Genomic DNA, 17500 nt, shown 5'->3' on the forward strand with positions numbered 1-17500 from the left:
ACGTCCCTGAGAGGGGAGGAGACGTGTAGGGATCAAGAAGTAAGGGAGAAAGAGAGAGAGAGAGAGAAAGAGAAAGAGAAAGAGAGAGAAGCACAGATAGAACAAGACAGAAAGTGTGAGAGAGCGAACGAGGGAGAGAGAGAGAGGGAGAAAGTGTGAGAGTGCGAACGAGAGAGAGACTCCAGAGATTTCTTAATGGCCACCATGAAGCTCATCTGAATGGCACATGTTGTCAGTAGCGTAACGTGTCCTGCTGTGGAGGTACAGGAATGAGGGCTTTGGACCGGAGCCGCTGTGAGCTGTGGATGACTAACTAACCCACACCAAGCACAGGGACATGGGAGCTCAACACCAACCCACTTCCCCCAACTCCCCCAACTCCCCCCACCGACAGAGTGGAGCTCAGCTTCAAGATCAACTCCTGTGCCTGATGAGGGTCACCCCAGAGGGGCGTGTGTTTGGAGGAGAAGGGGACATGAGCCAGTAGAGTGCATGGGTCATCGCCTTCATCTCAGGGATATCCACACTAGAGGACATTGGTGTAGAGTACTTGGGTCAACACCCTCATCTCAGGGACACACTAGAGGGGTGCTGCGATGCAAGTGGTCACAGTGGCCATACCATGTTCAGTTTCGAGTAATCATGGGGGCCCGTGTTCGAGTCTGACCGGTGGTCATTCTCTTTCTCCCACTTGCTTCCTGTCGGTCTTCTGTCCTGTCTAAATGAAGGCATAAAGGGTTGTGTTTCTGCACATTCTGGGCTTATGGTGTTGTTTGTGCCAGTCTTTTGACGTGTCTGCAAGAGGCACTTGTTTCCTATTTCTAACCATCTGTCCAGCTGCCTTACACACATCTGTCATAGAAACAGATTGGCATCGATTAAAGATGCACAGGATGAGATGTCAATGTCCTGCAGTAATATTCAGAGTACCCCCCCCCTCCCCATCTGCCCCCTCTTCCCTTTCTGTCCCTTTCTCTCTCCCCCTCTCTCTTTTTCTTTCTCTCCTTCTCTCCCTCTCTCTCACCATCTCTCTCTTTTTTTTCTTTATCTCATTCTCTTTCATTCTCTCTCCCTCCCTCTCTTTCTTTCTCTCTTTCTCTCTCACCATCCCCCTCTCTCTTTTTTCTTTCTCTCATTCTCTTTCATTCTCTCTCCCTCCCTCCCTTTCTCTCCCTCTCTCTCTCCCTCTCCCTCTCTCTCTCCCTCTCTCTCTCTCTCTCTCTCTCTCTCTCCCTCTCCCTCTCCCTCCCTCCCTTTCTCTCTCTCTCTCTCTCCCTCTCTCTCTCTCTCTCTCTCTCTCTCTCTCTCTCTCTCTCTCTCTCTCTCTCTCTCTCTCTCTCTCTCTCTCTCAGAGAGTGCGCTTCTCCAGTAAGCCGATGAGTGATTGTCTCCTCATGCTGACCGATGACCAGTGGAAGAGAGTGCGCAGCATCCTCACCCCCTCCTTCAGCGCTGCCAAGATGAAAGAGGTGGGTGCACAGCACACACTCTCTCTCTCTCTCTCTCTCTCTCTCTCTCACACACACACACACACACACACAATGAAAGAGGTGGATGCGTTGCCTAGAGCTCGTCTTTTTCAATCTCTCAAACATCTCTCTCGCTCTCTGTCTTTCTTTAGCTCTGTCTTGATATCTCTCTCTCTCTCTCTTTCACTCAATTCAATTAAATTCCACTCAAATATGCTATATTAGCACAACAAATCATATGATGCATTGTGAATGCACAGAAGTGGAATGATAGTACTTAAAAAACAAATGAACATAAACAAAAATTACAAACATTTACACTTCATCAATACACTGTAAATTATGCAAGTAGGCTGTACTATATGTATATTCATATACCAATATGTGACCCTGTAAAGCGGAACCAGTCGTTTCGGTAAAATGTATTAAATTAAGTTATTGTGCTCACGTGAACGGCCATAAACTAAGCTTTCCAACGATATGTATATCGAGGGTATTACACAAACTATCGCTAAGATAACCGCATCCAAAGTTGACATGGTTCTCCTGTCACGATTTGCCAGAAGAGGAGAAATCACCTTTTTAAGCGGCGCGTGCACAATGGGAATGACAGCAAATGTGTTGAATCTTCGCCGGGTTTAACAGTCAAAACGTATGTTTTTCCGTTAAATGCGTTCACGATATGAAACTGTAGACTGTATACAGTCGAATTATGCGAAAGCGTGAAATTCAACATTTTAACCAGGAAGTTTGTTATTGTTGATTTTCTCAAAATAACGTGCGCAAAACGACTGATTTCGCTTTGAATGGTCACATATGTGTGTGTGTGTTCATTTGTATTCTCTGTTAAGAGTCTTATAATTTTGTAGCTTACTTTGTTTTTCTATTGTTTTCTTTCTGGGTGTTGATAATCTTGGTATTTATTCTTTCAAGAGGGATGCCAGTGTCCTGAGGCTGATTAGTGATTAGTTTTGTAGTTAGTTAGATTGTTAGTAGAATGGGTTACTGGCCTAGTTCTGCCCTGCATGCATCATTTGGCGTTAGTTTCTGCATTCTTAGGATGTTCTTGCAGAAGTCTACACGCTGGGTTTTTGTCCCATTTTTCAAAAATGTGGTTTGTTAGGAGACCCAACATATAGAGAGCATATACGTAGATAGAGCAGTGGGCTTGATAACTGATTGAAATATTTTGAGCCAAAATCTGATCGCTATTTCTCTCCATCTCTCTCTCTCAACTTAATCTTACTCTCTCAGTCTCTCTTTCCCTCATCTTACTCTCTCTCTCTCTCTGTTTCTGTCACTATCACTCTCTCTCACACTTAATTTATTCAATGCAAATGAGTTACCAAAACAAGCATGCTTTGAACATAAAAATGCAGTATATTTGAATACAATATCTTTTCCCCTTCCTCTCTCTCTCTCTCTTTATCTCTCTCCATCTTTATGTCTCTCGGCCTGTGCTTCTCTCTCACCCTGCCTGTGTCTTTGGGGTGCTGTAATTGAGGCGCCGTCTGGCAGGTGCTCTCTGGGTTAGTCCTGGCGTGGGGGTGAAGGCGCCCTCTGGGTCGGTGTGTGTGTGTGTGTGTGTGTGTGTGTGTGTGTGTGTGTGTGTATGTGTGTGTGCGTCATCGTGAAGGTGCTCTCTGGATTGGTGTGTGTGTGTGGGCGTCAGACTGTAGATGGTCTGAGTTGGTGTGTGTGTGGGCGTCAGACAGTCTCTGCAGTGTGTGCGAGGGCTTCAGGTGAAGACGGGTCTCTGGGTTGGTGTGTGTGTGTGAGTGTCAGCACGAAGATGGTCTCTGGGTCGGTGTGTGTGTGTGTGTGTGTGTGCGTGTGTGTGTGTGTGTGTGTGTGTGTGTGTGTGTGTGTGGGCATCAGGTGAAGATGGTCTCTGCAGTGTGGAATATATACACTACACACGTCCACATAGCCACTGAAGGCCGGGGTCATGGACAGGCCACGCATGCCACACACTCGGCTATTTAGACTGCCCGCGTTTGATGTCATACTGAGGGGTTTGTTGTTGTAGAGGCGCGCGTGTGTGTGTGTGTGCGTATAAGTGTGTGTGTGTGCGTGCGTGTGTGCGTGGATGTGTGCGTGTGTGTGTGTGTGAATGTTCGTGTTTTATGTATGTGTCTCTGTGTGAACTATATTTGTGCTGTGTTTTTAGTTCCTCTGAAGAAAGGGTGGCTTTGTAGCTTAAACTATGTGTGCCTGTGAGATTTAGCCACTGCAGAGAAATAGCACACATAAAAACCTGTGTGTGTGTGTGTGTGTGTGTGTGTGAGATTTAGCCACTGCGGAGAAATGGCACACATAAAAACTCCACCACACTGGGAAGCCAATTAGACCAGAGAGAATTTTGAGTATCTGGGAGAGAGCAGAGCTGGGGCTACTTCCAGTGTGTGTGTGTGTGTGTGTGTGTGTGTGTGTGTGTGTGTGTGAGACAATTACAACCTAAATTGTGACTTACAGAGAAGTGAACAGACACATAAAAAGATGCATGTAGGTACAGAAGATGAGTTATGCTCTCATTTTGGCTCCTTACCCCACATACAGTCACAACAGGATGCACACATTGATAAATCCACACACACACACACACACACACACACACACACAATGATAAACCCACACATACACACATTGATAAACCCATACACACACAATGATGGACCCATACACACACACACACACACACACACACACACATTGATGACCCCCCCCCTCCCCCCACACACACACACACACACACATTGATGGACATACATACACACACACACAATGATAGCCCCATGCACACACACAATTAGTTTCCATCATGTTCTATTGCTACCCTGTACACCAGTATCAAACTGTTTCCACCGTTGTTGTGCCACTTAAGATTCAAGTCTAACTTTTGGTTTAGAACACATAAGCCTGCACGACTGGAAACACAAACAGAGTCGTAATCGATTGTTAGAGCACTGCAATGCTGGTGTGCTGCTGGCTCAGGCTCACCTCTGGCGTGGGTCTGGCCTGGGTCTGGCCTGGGTCTGGCGCATAGCCGGCGCAATAAGGGAAATTTCCCAGGTTGCTCACCCAAATACCAACATTCATCTTTCTGTTGCGATCCCTCTGCTCACAGCAAAAAATTGTATTGCAAAACTGCTGCATGAGATGTGAAGCTACTGTAGGTCTAACATGACTTTGCTTACAGATTGGCGTCAAATAATGCTCTCACAACAAGCACGCCGTTATCTTAAAACGGCTAACATCACTCTAAGGTTGCCTTCAAGCAAGCAAAACGATGCTTTGAAAACATCTGTTTCACCTCTGGCGCGAGTCTGGCTCACATCCGGCGTGTGTCTGGGCCGGGTCCGGTGTGAGTCCGGCTGGTCTGCACCACTGTGCCGGCGTGTCTCGCTGGGAGCCGGGCTGCAGTGAGCTCACTCCTGTGCGTTCCAGAGCGCGTCACGGGAGAGTGAGGCTCCGGGCCTGACACAACCATAAATAATTTACGACTTTTATAAACAGCATTTACCGTCAACAGCACCAGCCACAGACCCAACAACCACAGACCAGCGCCAGCGTGTGTGTGTGTGTGTGTGTGTGTGTGTGTGTGTGTGTGTGTGTGTGTGTGTGTGTGTGTGTGTGTGTGTGTGTGTGTGTGTGTGTGTGTGTGTGTGTGTGTGTGTGTGTGTGTATGTGTGTATGTATGTGTAGATGAGTCCAGCATGGGCAGTGCAGTTTGTTTGGGTTTGCATTTGGGCAGGAGAGCATCAGGGGCAGTTTTGGGTTTTATACAGTATGAACACAGGTTTTACCCGCGGACCATGGTCAGATGCAGACAGGGCAGTAAGTGTGTGTGTGCTTTGGGGCAGGGGTGAAAAGGTGTGTGTGTGTGTGTGTGTGTGTGTGTGTGTGTGTGTGTGTGTGTGTGTGTGTTATTTTCCTTTCTGCTCTCACACAATCAAATAATAACACAGTCCTTTCCTTTTGTCTCCTCACACACACAGAGCTCATGCACACTCACTTTTATGTGTACAAACCAACCTACACACACACCCACACACCCACACACACACACACAGTGAGGGCAGTGTGGAGAGAGAGAAGGAAGGAAAAGAAGATACAGGGAAGCAGAGGATCACAGAGAGACAGATGAGTATAGAGGAGGAGAGAGAGAGTGAGAGAGAGAGAGAGAGAGAGAGAGAGAGAGAGCAACAGACAGAGGTGCATATATCAGAAACAAAGAGAGTGATTGAGGGAAAGCAGAACACATACTTTGTTGAGGTGCAGAAAGACGACAACAACGACAGCAGCAACAACTTGCGTATTGGAAGGGAAAGCACTTTATCAGCGCACCCACCGCACCTTACAGTGAACCTCACTAATCACCACCCATATGCAGCACCCATCACCTCTCTAACCACCACCCATATGCAGCACCCATCACCTCACTAACCACCACCCATATGCAGCACCCATCACTTCACTAACCACCACCCATATGCAGCACCCATCACCTCACTAACCACCACCCATATGCAGCACCCATCACCTCACTAACCACAACCCATATGCAGCACCCATCACCTCACTAACCACCACCCATATGCAGCACCCATCACCTCACTAACCACCACCCATATGCAGCACCCATCACCTCACTAACCACCACCCATATGCAGCACCCATCACCTCTCTAACCACCACCCATATACAGTAGCAGCACCCATCACCTCACTAACCACCACCCATATGCAGCACCCATCACCTCTCTAACCACCACCCATATGCAGCACCCATCACCTCTCTAACCACCACCCATATGCAGCACCCATCACCTCTCTAACCACCACCCATATGCAGCACCCATCACCTCTCTAACCACCACCCATATGCAGCACCCATCACCTCACTAACCACCACCCATATGCAGCACCCATCACCTCTCTAACCACCACCCATATGCAGCACCCATCACCTCTCTAACCACCACCCATATGCAGCACCCATCACCTCACTAGCCACCACCCATATGCAGTAGCAGCACCCATCACCTCTCTAACCACCACCCATATGCAGCACCCATCACCTCACTAACCACCACCCATATGCAGCACCCATCACCTCTCTAACCACCACCCATATGCAGCACCCATCACCTCTCTAACCACCACCCATATACAGTAGCAGCACCCATCACCTCTCTAACCACCACCCATATACAGTAGCAGCACCCATCACCTCACTAATCACCACCCATATACAGCACCCATCACCTCACTAATCACCACCCATATGCAGCACCCATCACCTCTCTAACCACCACCCATATACAGTAGCAGCACCCATCACCTCTCTAACCACCACCCTTACTGTAGGCAGCACCCATCACCTCTCTAACCACCACCCATATGCAGCACCCATCACCTCACTAACCACCACCCATATGCAGCACCCATCACCTCACTAACCACCACCCATATGCAGCACCCATCACCTCTCTAACCACCACCCATATGCAGCACCCATCACCTCTCTAACCACCACCCATATACAGCACCCATCACCTCACTAACCACCACCCATATGCAGCACCCATCACCTCTCTAACCACCACCCATATGCAGCACCCATCACCTCTCTAACCACCACCCATATACAGTAGCAGCACCCATCACCTCACTAACCACCACCCATATGCAGCACCCATCACCTCACTAACCACCACCCATATACAGCACCCATCACCTCACTAACCACCACCCATATGCAGCACCCATCACCTCACTAACCACCACCCATATGCAGCACCCATCACCTCACTAACCACCACCCATATGCAGCACCCATCACCTCACTAACCACAACCCATATGCAGCACCCATCACCTCTCTAACCACCACCCTTATGCAGCACCCATCACCTCACTAGCCACCACCCATATGCAGTAGCAGCACCCATCACCTCTCTAACCACCACCCATATGCAGCACCCATCACCTCTCTAACCACCACCCATATACAGCACCCATCACCTCACTAACCACCACCCATATGCAGCACCCATCACCTCACTAACCACCACCCATATGCAGCACCCATCACCTCACTAACCACCACCCATATACAGCACCCATCACCTCACTAACCACCACCCATATGCAGCACCCATCACCTCACTAACCACCACCCATATGCAGCACCCATCACCTCACTAACCACCACCCATATGCAGCACCCATCACCTCACTAACCACAACCCATATGCAGCACCCATCACCTCTCTAACCACCACCCTTATGCAGCACCCATCACCTCACTAGCCACCACCCATATGCAGTAGCAGCACCCATCACCTCTCTAACCACCACCCATATGCAGCACCCATCACCTCTCTAACCACCACCCATATACAGCACCCATCACCTCTCTAACCACCACCCATATGCAACACCCATCACCTCACTAACCACCACCCATATGCAGCACCCATCACCTCACTAACCACCACCCATATGCAGCACCCATCACCTCACTAACCACCACCCATATGCAGCACCCATCACCTCTCTAACCACCACCCATATACAGCACCCATCACCTCTCTAACCACCACCCATATGCAACACCCATCACCTCACTAACCACCACCCATATGCAGCACCCATCACCTCACTAACCACCACCCATATGCAGCACCCATCACCTCACTAACCACCACCCTTATGCACCCATCTGGGCATTATTATTCTCGGCAGTCATTATGTGCCAGAACACTCATCACACGCCAGCTTGGGGTGGAGAGTGAGGGAATACACACACACACACACACACACACACACACACACACACACACACACACACACACACACCAGCTTGGGGTGGAGAGTGAGGGAATACACACACATTCACACACACACACACACACACACACACACACACACACACACACACACACACACACACACACACACACACACACACCAGCTTGGGGTGGAGAGTGAGGGAATGAATGAAAAAGCCCATTACACAGGGGGGTGATTAGCAGGCCAGACTGAATGAGCCAGGTTGGGGATTTAGCCAGAACACCGGGGAACCCCCTAGTCTAGATAAGTGCCATGGGATCTTTAATCACCACAGTGAGTCAGCGCCGCGGTTTAATGTCTCATCCAAAGGATGGATGGACTAAGCACAAAGCATTGGAGCAATGAAAAGATCCTCAGAGAAAAAGAAGAAATGACAGAAAGAGAGAGGGAGGGAAAAGAGTGAGAGAAATAGAGAGGGTGTAAAGGAGAGAAAGCATGCAAGGAAAGCTGAGATGCTTAGAATCCCACCAGAGCGCAACCAGCGCCAGTGTTCCATGTCTTACTCTTCTCTCTCTCTCTCTCCCTCTCTCTCTCTCACTCTCCCCATCCCTGTCTCTCCCTCCCTTCCTCCCTCTTTCTTTCTCTTCATCCCTCTATCTCTCCCTCTCTCCCCCTCCCTCTCTCTTTCATCCCTCTATCTCTCCCCCCTCCCTCTATCTCCCCCCCCCCCCCTCTCTCTCTCTCTCTCTCTCTCTCTCTCTCCCCCTCTCTCCCTCTCTCTCTCTCTCTAGTCCTCTCTGGTTCATGCCCTTCCACAGGTCTGAGGTCAGTGTATTCATTGAAGCTGCTCTGGGCTGCTAAGCAGACAGGCAGCTTCTCAACCACAACCACAACAACAGCAACAATAACAACATATTGCATTTATAAGGCGCTTCTCAAGGCAGCCCACGGCAGCAGGGTCAGCCACGAGCCACGTCAGTCAGACTCCTGCAGTGGACATTTATTCATGATGCAGCAGCACTGCATACAGCCCAGCTCAAGTCATATCTTTTTTTATTATTATTTTTAAAAATATATTTTTGGGCTATTGTATGCCTTTATTGATAGAACAGTGGAGAGAGACAGGAAGTGAATGGGAGAGAACAGGGATGGGATCCGGGAAAGGACCATATGGCCTTCACGTACCATACTGGTTTGTTTTTTATTGTTATTATTATCATTATTATTATTTTGTTCAATCAAAGACGTTAAAGGCAGAACTAAAACAGGTTTTTACCTAAAACTCTGTGAAAGATTAAACTGATGGTGCATTTTTCATACGATTCTGCTTATGGAGTTTATGGAGCGAAGACATTAAGCATTCTGGAGGCTCTGTGTACACAAGTGTGTGTGTGTGTGTGTGTGTGTGTGTGTGTGCACAAATAAGCCTGCATCACCATATTTAATATAGCATCTGTGAGCTGTGTACATAATGTTCGGCGCTGTGTTATTGTGGCTCTTATTAGTGTCTTGGTGCCACATTATTGCTGTTTTATGGTCTGCAGTGGTCTGTGTGCACTGCACCAAAGCGTGGCATGTAAATGAGCTGATCCATATTCAGTGGCCTCTGCTTGTTGAAGGTCTGCTTGTGAGCCCCGGTGATGGCTACATAAAATACGCATGTGATTGGAGAAAAACACAGTTGTTTTTTTTACACACACAGTCCACTGACCTCTGCAACACCACAATTTGCATTTCTCGAGATGAAACCTCGGCAAGGCAAGACCTTCAGGCCTTCCCGAAACAAACCCTCTCTCCTCCTCGACTTTTCTGTGAAACGAGCCCTTGTTTCCTCCTAGACTTCTCTGGCCGCATTCATAATGTAAATCAATCGTCATTGCCATGCCACACTGGTGGGCACAGAGAGTAGTGCGGAATCTTCTAGATAGAAAGACGCAGGCGCTGACTGTCAGCCTGAAGCAGGTGTCATTGTTTCCCTATAGTCGTGTGTGTGTGTGTGTGTGTGTGTGTGTGTGTGTGTGTGTGGCCCACGGGGTGTACCAAAGAGGGAGAATAGCAGCAGTGCCACTTAATCACCTAATCACTTAGAGCAAGAACACAGGCCAGTTATAGCCAGCAGCACCTAGAGCTGAGCACCGACACTACCGTCACATCAGCGGCTGCCTTTAATATCTCGCCTCGTTTTACATCCGTCCTGTCGACTTAACAGCCTTTTGTGTCCTAGGAATTGTCGACTGCAATATTTTGTTCTCAGTGGAGATGTTTGTTTGGGGATTATTTGGCACCCGGGCATATTGTCCCCTGTCCTCAGTAGACTATTTGAGTTAGTTCTGAGCTGGATCTGAACGTGTTCTGTAAAATATTTGTTTTCCAGATCAGCTTCCCATTGATCTCAAAGCCAGCTGTTGTTTAGGTCGAGCATTGGCGACGGTGTGAGTCTGTGAGGGTGTGTGTGTGTGTGTGTGTGTGTGTGTGTGTGTGTGTGTGTTGGGGTAGGGTTGTGCAAGTTAGTGTGTGGTGAGGAGTGTGGTCTTTAAAAGCATCTCTCCTTAATGCTCCACTCCTGCTTAATGAATAAATGAATTGATTAGCTAGTGTTTGATCTATCATCATCAGCACGCTTCTCCCCATGGTAATGACCATTTTAATTACACACACAGACCACACACACGCGCGCACACACACACACGCACACACACACACACACAGACCACACACTTTAATGTCCTTTTAATTGATTCAGCTCCTGTGATGTCCTCGCTCGCAAATAAATGTCTACATATGCATGTGTGTGCACTCACACACACACAGTTCACAAACACACACACGCACAGTTCACAAACACACACACACGCACAACATACGTACACACAAGCATACACACACTTTGGCTTTCATCTGCAGCTAAACAGATGGAGAATCTGTGATTGATCTTAGATTAATTAGTATTTTATTTGATGAGCATTCTTCATTACTTTAATTTGTATGTTTACATTGGTGTTACGGGGCGTTCCAGCGTCTTTGAGATGAATTATGTGATCCTTTTGTTCTCACTTCACTGTGTGATCAGATTCTTAAGACGTTAGCCATTGGAGTTTGGTTCTCTCACTTTTCTTTTATGAGGAGAGAAAATAGCATGAACAATTGATTATTTTATTTATTTATTTGAATTAGTTATTTTGACATATTGATATATTGCCAGACCAGTACCTGGCCTCATGTGCTAGTGAAAAGGCAAGAGCTGATCACAATGGTAGAGCTCTGTGTACTGATGTGTGTGTGTGTCCATGTGTGTGTGTGTGTGTGTGTGTGTCCATGTGTGTGTTTCCAGATGGTGCCATTGATCAACACATGTACTGAGACATTACTCACCAACCTTGAAGGACATGCAGAAAGTGGGCAGACGTTTGACATCCACAAGTGAGTGAATGTGTGTGTGTGTGTGTGTGTGTGCGTGAGCGTGTGTGCTCGTGCCAGAGCGCATTGGAATATGTATTTTTGTTTGTGTATAAATGTCCTTCACGTGTGTGTGTGTGTGAGTGTGCACATCGATGCATATGTCTAGAAGGATGGCTCCACATGCGTGTACAGACCCACTCCCACTCCCGCTAGATCCTATCCTGCTCTCTCTCTCCTTCTCTCCCTCTCTTTCTTCCTTCTCATCCCTCTCTCTCTCTCTCTCTCTCTCTCTCTCTCCCCCTCTTCCCTCACTCTCTCTCTTCTCTCTCAAAGCTCTTTAAAATGCTCAGCCATTACCACCGCACACAAATGGCTTGCAGCTTGCAGCAGTCTCAGTAGCCACATGACGCCCATCTCAAGCAGCTGCATCAGCAGAAAGACACCGCCCTCAACACCTCCAACTCATTTAACACTTCCACACGTGAAATTCATACACACTAGTACACACACACACACACACGAGATTCATACCCACCAGGACACACACACGTGAGATTCAGACCCACCAGTACACACACGACTTTCAAACTCACATACGTACTCAAGCTCCTGAGGCTTCTGAGCAGAGTCAGAAACACAATATACTGTAGGATTCTCCTTTTTCCGTTATTATGAAAGATTTTGAGATTATTTTGTAATATAGTTTGTTCCAAACTGTGTGTGTGTGCGTGTGTGGCCGTGTGCATGTGTGCGTGTGTGCATATGTGTGTGTGTGTGTGTGTGTGTGTGTGTGTGTATGTGTGTGTGCGTGGCCGTGTGCGTGTGTGTGTGTGTGTGTGTGTGTGTGTGTGTGTGTGTGTGTGTGTGTGTGTGTGTGTGTGTGTGTGTGTGTGTGTGTGTGTGTGTGTGTGTGTGTGTCCTGCAGGTGTTTTGGCTGCTTCACCATGGATGTGATAGCCAGCGTGGCCTTCGGGCTGCAGGTGGACTCCCAGAATGACCCCAACGACCCATTTGTGTATCACGCCCAGAAGTTCTTCTCCTTCTCCTTCTTCCGGCCAATCGTGTTTGTGTTCAGTGAGTGCTGTTGCTCTTCTAGCCAATCAGATTTGTGTTCAGTGAGAGCTGTTGCTCTTCTAGCCAATCATGTTTGTGTCCAGTGAGTGCTGTGGTCCTTCTGACCAATCGTGTTTGTGTTCAGTGAGTGCTGTTGCTCTTGTATCCAATCATGTTTGTGTTTGTGTTTGTACAATCATGTAATTGCTGTTGCTTATGCCCTCTCTCTGTGTCCCTGTGTGTGTATGTGTTTGTGTGTGTGTAGATAGATAAATAAATAGATAGATAGATAGATACTTTATTGATCCCCAAGGGGAAATTCAAGCGTGTGTGTATTTTTGTTGTCCACCTCATTTGACGCCCCCTCTCTCTGTTTCCCTGTGTGTGTGTTTGTGTGTGTTTGTGTGTGTGTGTGCGCGCGTGTGTGTGTGTGTGTCCGTGACTACTAGTCATGTTTCCCTTCATGTTCCCCCTGATGCGGTTCCTGCCCAATAAGAATCGTGATGACATGAACTCATTCTTCATCAGCTGCATCCAGAAAATGATCCAGCAACGAGATGAGCTACCGCCCGACCAGGTAGCACACACACTCTCTATCTGTCTCACACACACACACACACACACACACACACACACACACACACACACACTCACACACACACACACACACAGAGACACACACACACACACACACACACACACACACACACACAGACACAGACACACATACACAGAGAGAGAGAGAGAGAGAGAGAGAGAGAGACATACACATGCAGTACACACACAGAGACACATACACACACAGACAAAGAGAGAGACAGACACACAGACACACACACACACATACACACACACACACACACATGCACACATAAGTGACCACATGCCCTATTCTCTGCTTACTGCATCATGGCCGTGTGATTTTTGCACGAGTATTTTCTGTCTCAGTTTCTTCCTCATAACTCAGTGTGTGACCTTTTGACCCCACAGCGACGCCGCGACTTCCTGCAACTAATGCTCGACTCGCGGACCTCCAAGGAGGCTGTGTCGATCGAGCACTTCGACGTCGTCAACCAAGCAGACGAGGCCGCCCCCTCTACACCCACGCACACACACTCCGCCGCACAACACACGCTCAACGGCTCGACGGCCCAGGAGTCGCCCAAGCGGTCCCCCGCACCGGCCGCGGCCCAAGGGGCAGCGCAGAAGCGCGTGATGACGGAGGACGAGATCGTGGGCCAGGCCTTCATCTTCCTCCTGGCAGGCTACGAGACCAGCAGCAACACGCTGGCCTTCACCTGCTATCTGCTGGCCACACACCCGGACAGCCAGCGGAGACTGCAGCACGAGGTGGACGACTTCTTCACCAAACACGTGAGTGTCAACACACACACACACACACACACACACACACACACACACACACACATATACGGTATACACATATGCACACACACACACACACACACACACACACACGTGCGCTCATGCACACACACACACACACACACACATATACACACGCACACACACGTATGCACACACACATACGTGGAAGAAGGGGAGGAAGAGTGAGAGGGGGGGAGAGAGAGAGAGAGAGAGAGACTGAGAGAGAGAAAGAGAGAGAGAGAGTAAGAGGGAGAGAGAGAGAGAGACGGAGAGACAAATGCGAAGCAAGTGAAAAGAGTTTCCCATATGCGTTTATATTCTTGGGAAGCGCTATAAAGTTCATTTGAATGAAGCACACTTCATGGCCTTGGCATCCAGCACAACAGCTTGGTTTTGAAAGTAGTGTGGGAAAGTTGGGAGGGAAAAGAACATTAGTGTGGTCCTTGGTGTAAGGCTTGCCTCGTGGCTCGATGCCCTCTGCTGTCTGCTAGTTAAGTTAGGTCTGGTTTATTGGACTCGTTCATTTAGCACATACAGTAGAGATACACGTGATCATCCTGTACAAAGCCTCCTCTACAATATGGGTTTGTGTGTTTGTTGGAGATTCACACACTGTGATGCACACACATACAGGTACATGCACTCACACACACTCAAACTCACACACACACACACTCACACTCACACACACACACACACACACACACACACACACACACACACACACACACACACACACACACACACACACACACACACACACACACACACACACATGCACACACACCCTTGGAACAGTGTCCTCAACCCCTCAGAACAGAAGGCCTGTCTGCAGTAATAGCAGTTCCACCTCTGTGGTGTGCCTCTGTGGAGGTGTGTGTGATGTTCCACCTCTGTGGTGTGCCTCTGTGGAGGTGTGTGTGATGTTCCACCTCTGTGGTGTGCCTCTGTGGAGGTGTGTGTGATGTTCTGCTCTGTTCTGTGTGTGCAACCTGTAATCTGGAACACAAAGGGCAGGCAGGGAGTGGGCTGTGAAGAGGGAGAACGAGAAAAGCAGCACGGAGAGGGGAAGAGTGTGTGTTTAAACAAGAGATTGATAGTGCATGTGAGTGTGTGTACTTGGTGTGCATTTACACGTGTTTGTGTGTGTGTGTGTGTGTGTGTGTGTGTGTGTGTCTGTGTGTCTGTGTGTCTGTCTGTGTGAGTCTGTGTGTTTGTGTATGCAAGAGAGTTTTGTTGGGTTTAGAGAATTTCCCCTCAGTCTCTCGGGGGTCATGCTTACATGTGTGTGCATATGTGCATGTGTGTGTGTGTGTGTGTGTGTGTGTGTGTGTGTGTGTGTGTGTGTGTGTGTGTGTGTGTGTGTGTGTGTGTGTGTGTGTGTGTGTGTGTGTGTGTGTGTGTGTGTGTGTGTGTGTGTGTGTGTGTGTGTGTGTGTGTGTGTGTGTGTGTGTGTGTGTGTGTGTGTGTGTGTGTGTGTGCATGTGCTAACGGTAACAGAGACTATGCCAGCTCTGTTTCACCTGCTGTTGACGGAAGCAATTATCAGAGGGAGCAGGGAGCAGGCGATGTGTGTGTGTTGGTGCTCAGAGGCAGGCGATGTGTGTGTGTTGGTGCTCAGAGGCAGGCGATGTGTGTGTTGGTGCTCAGAGGCAGGCGATGTGTGTGTTGGTGCTGAGAGGAAACACACACACTATTTTGCTCCAAAACACACACCAGACCAGAGAGACAGGAGCACCCTCAGAATCTCTGTTCTTATCTCAGGCTTATCTCTCCATACACACACACACACACACACACACACACACACACACACACACACACACACACACACACACAGACACACACACACACACTGTATTGTACTGGTTTTCTAAGCATTGGTTAAACATCCTCATACTGTAGTTCACTGTCGATCACTGTTTAACTTCATGGTGATTAATACACAGCCCCTCATAGTTCACTGCCCATCACTGCCATGTGTCAAATAGGGATCTACTTTTTCACACGCCTATCTGTAGGAATCTGAACTGCATTTGTCATATTTAATTTCAAGGTGATTAATGCACACACAGTGTTGGTAATTGTCACCCTTGTAATGTAAACACCATCAGAGTTGAAAGAGCAAAGCTGACTAGCAACAGCTCAAAGCTTATACCAGCACTGCAATATACAGTACGTATACATACTGTACATATACTGTACAATGAATTCCCAACTATTAGCTGCGGCTTATACATGGATTTTGCAAAATGTCTTCAGTTATGATGTTAATACACAGGAGCAGTTAATATGGTATTAAAATGATTTCGTTTCTTTTAAAGAGACCCTATGCAACTTTTTCAAAGTCATAAAATCGCTTAGAAATCGTTGTTTTGCTTGACTGACCAGTTTTATCGAAAACAGTAATATTTCCTCCCGCCCCCAGTGTCCCTATCCGCTATTGCAACCTTGCAGTTTGTTCAGGAGACGATCGTCCCTGTTTACATCTGGAAGGATGAGACGCATAAAGAACAAGAAGAATCACGCTTGCAATTTATATATTTATATGTAGCCTATATATGTATAAATATACACGCTAAAGCTGTCGGGGAAGCTCTGCAGAGAAATATGCAAGCATAAAACGAGCGAAAATGAAAAACGAAACCGAAACTTATGATAAAATCGCCAATCCTGCATATTTTCTCTTTAACTTGCATAAAACACTGTCCTGTGACTTAAAACACAATGTGGCTAATACACAGGAAATGACTGTAGATATGCATATACAGCATGTATATAATAAACATCCATACATCCATATACTGTATATATTCATAGAGATTTACATATGCACAACTCAAACCCCACGTATACTGTACATGAATATATATTTACATAAACACAACTCAACCTCACTTGAGTAGGCCACTACAGCAGAGAGCTCAACTGACCCACACATCAGCCAGCTCAGTCCTCCTCTACTGTCCCAGTCCTGTGTGCACACGGTTTGGCCACACTGGGTTTAATAGATGGATGGATAGATAGATAGATAGATAGATAATGTAGATAGATAGATAAATAGATAGATAGATAGATAGATAGATACCTTATTGATCCTAGGGGGAAATTCAAGGTCCCAGCAACTTAAGACACCACACACAACCTACACTACAATGTAAACAGGTTGATAAAAAAGCAAATCAACAAATGAACATGACTAAAAAGAGCACTAAAGATAAAGATGTGCATGAATGTCCTGAGGATTGGTACTGTGATCCAGTATGAGTTGTGTGTCAAGCTGGTAGTGCAAAAGTCCAACAGTGCAACAGTGCAAGGTTAAAGTAGTGGGCCGTCTAGTCTCTCCTACTATACCTCTGGTGTTAACAGTCTGAGGGAGATTTGGATTTCATGA

The 17500-nt window shown here is 47.5% G+C and overlaps 1 protein-coding gene across 3 annotated transcripts in view; it reads left to right on the plus strand.

Annotated features, from left to right (window-relative positions):
- The window catches only part of tbxas1 (thromboxane A synthase 1 (platelet)), a 116203-nt gene that overhangs the window by 50387 nt on the left and 48316 nt on the right, over positions 1-17500 (plus strand). For 2 of the 3 annotated variants that reach the window (XM_062547817.1, XM_062547816.1), the window contains exons 6-10: positions 1353-1469; positions 11597-11685; positions 12590-12738; positions 13167-13294; positions 13708-14091. In XM_062547817.1, the coding sequence (XP_062403801.1) occupies positions 1353-1469; positions 11597-11685; positions 12590-12738; positions 13167-13294; positions 13708-14091 (867 nt within the window). The remainder of the gene's footprint in view (positions 1-1352; positions 1470-11596; positions 11686-12589; positions 12739-13166; positions 13295-13707; positions 14092-17500) is intronic. The other variant, XM_062547818.1, reaches the window with a different exon arrangement.

This window comes from Sardina pilchardus, chromosome 10, assembly GCF_963854185.1.
Source record: "Sardina pilchardus chromosome 10, fSarPil1.1, whole genome shotgun sequence".
Taxonomy (NCBI): Eukaryota; Metazoa; Chordata; class Actinopteri; order Clupeiformes; family Clupeidae; genus Sardina; species Sardina pilchardus.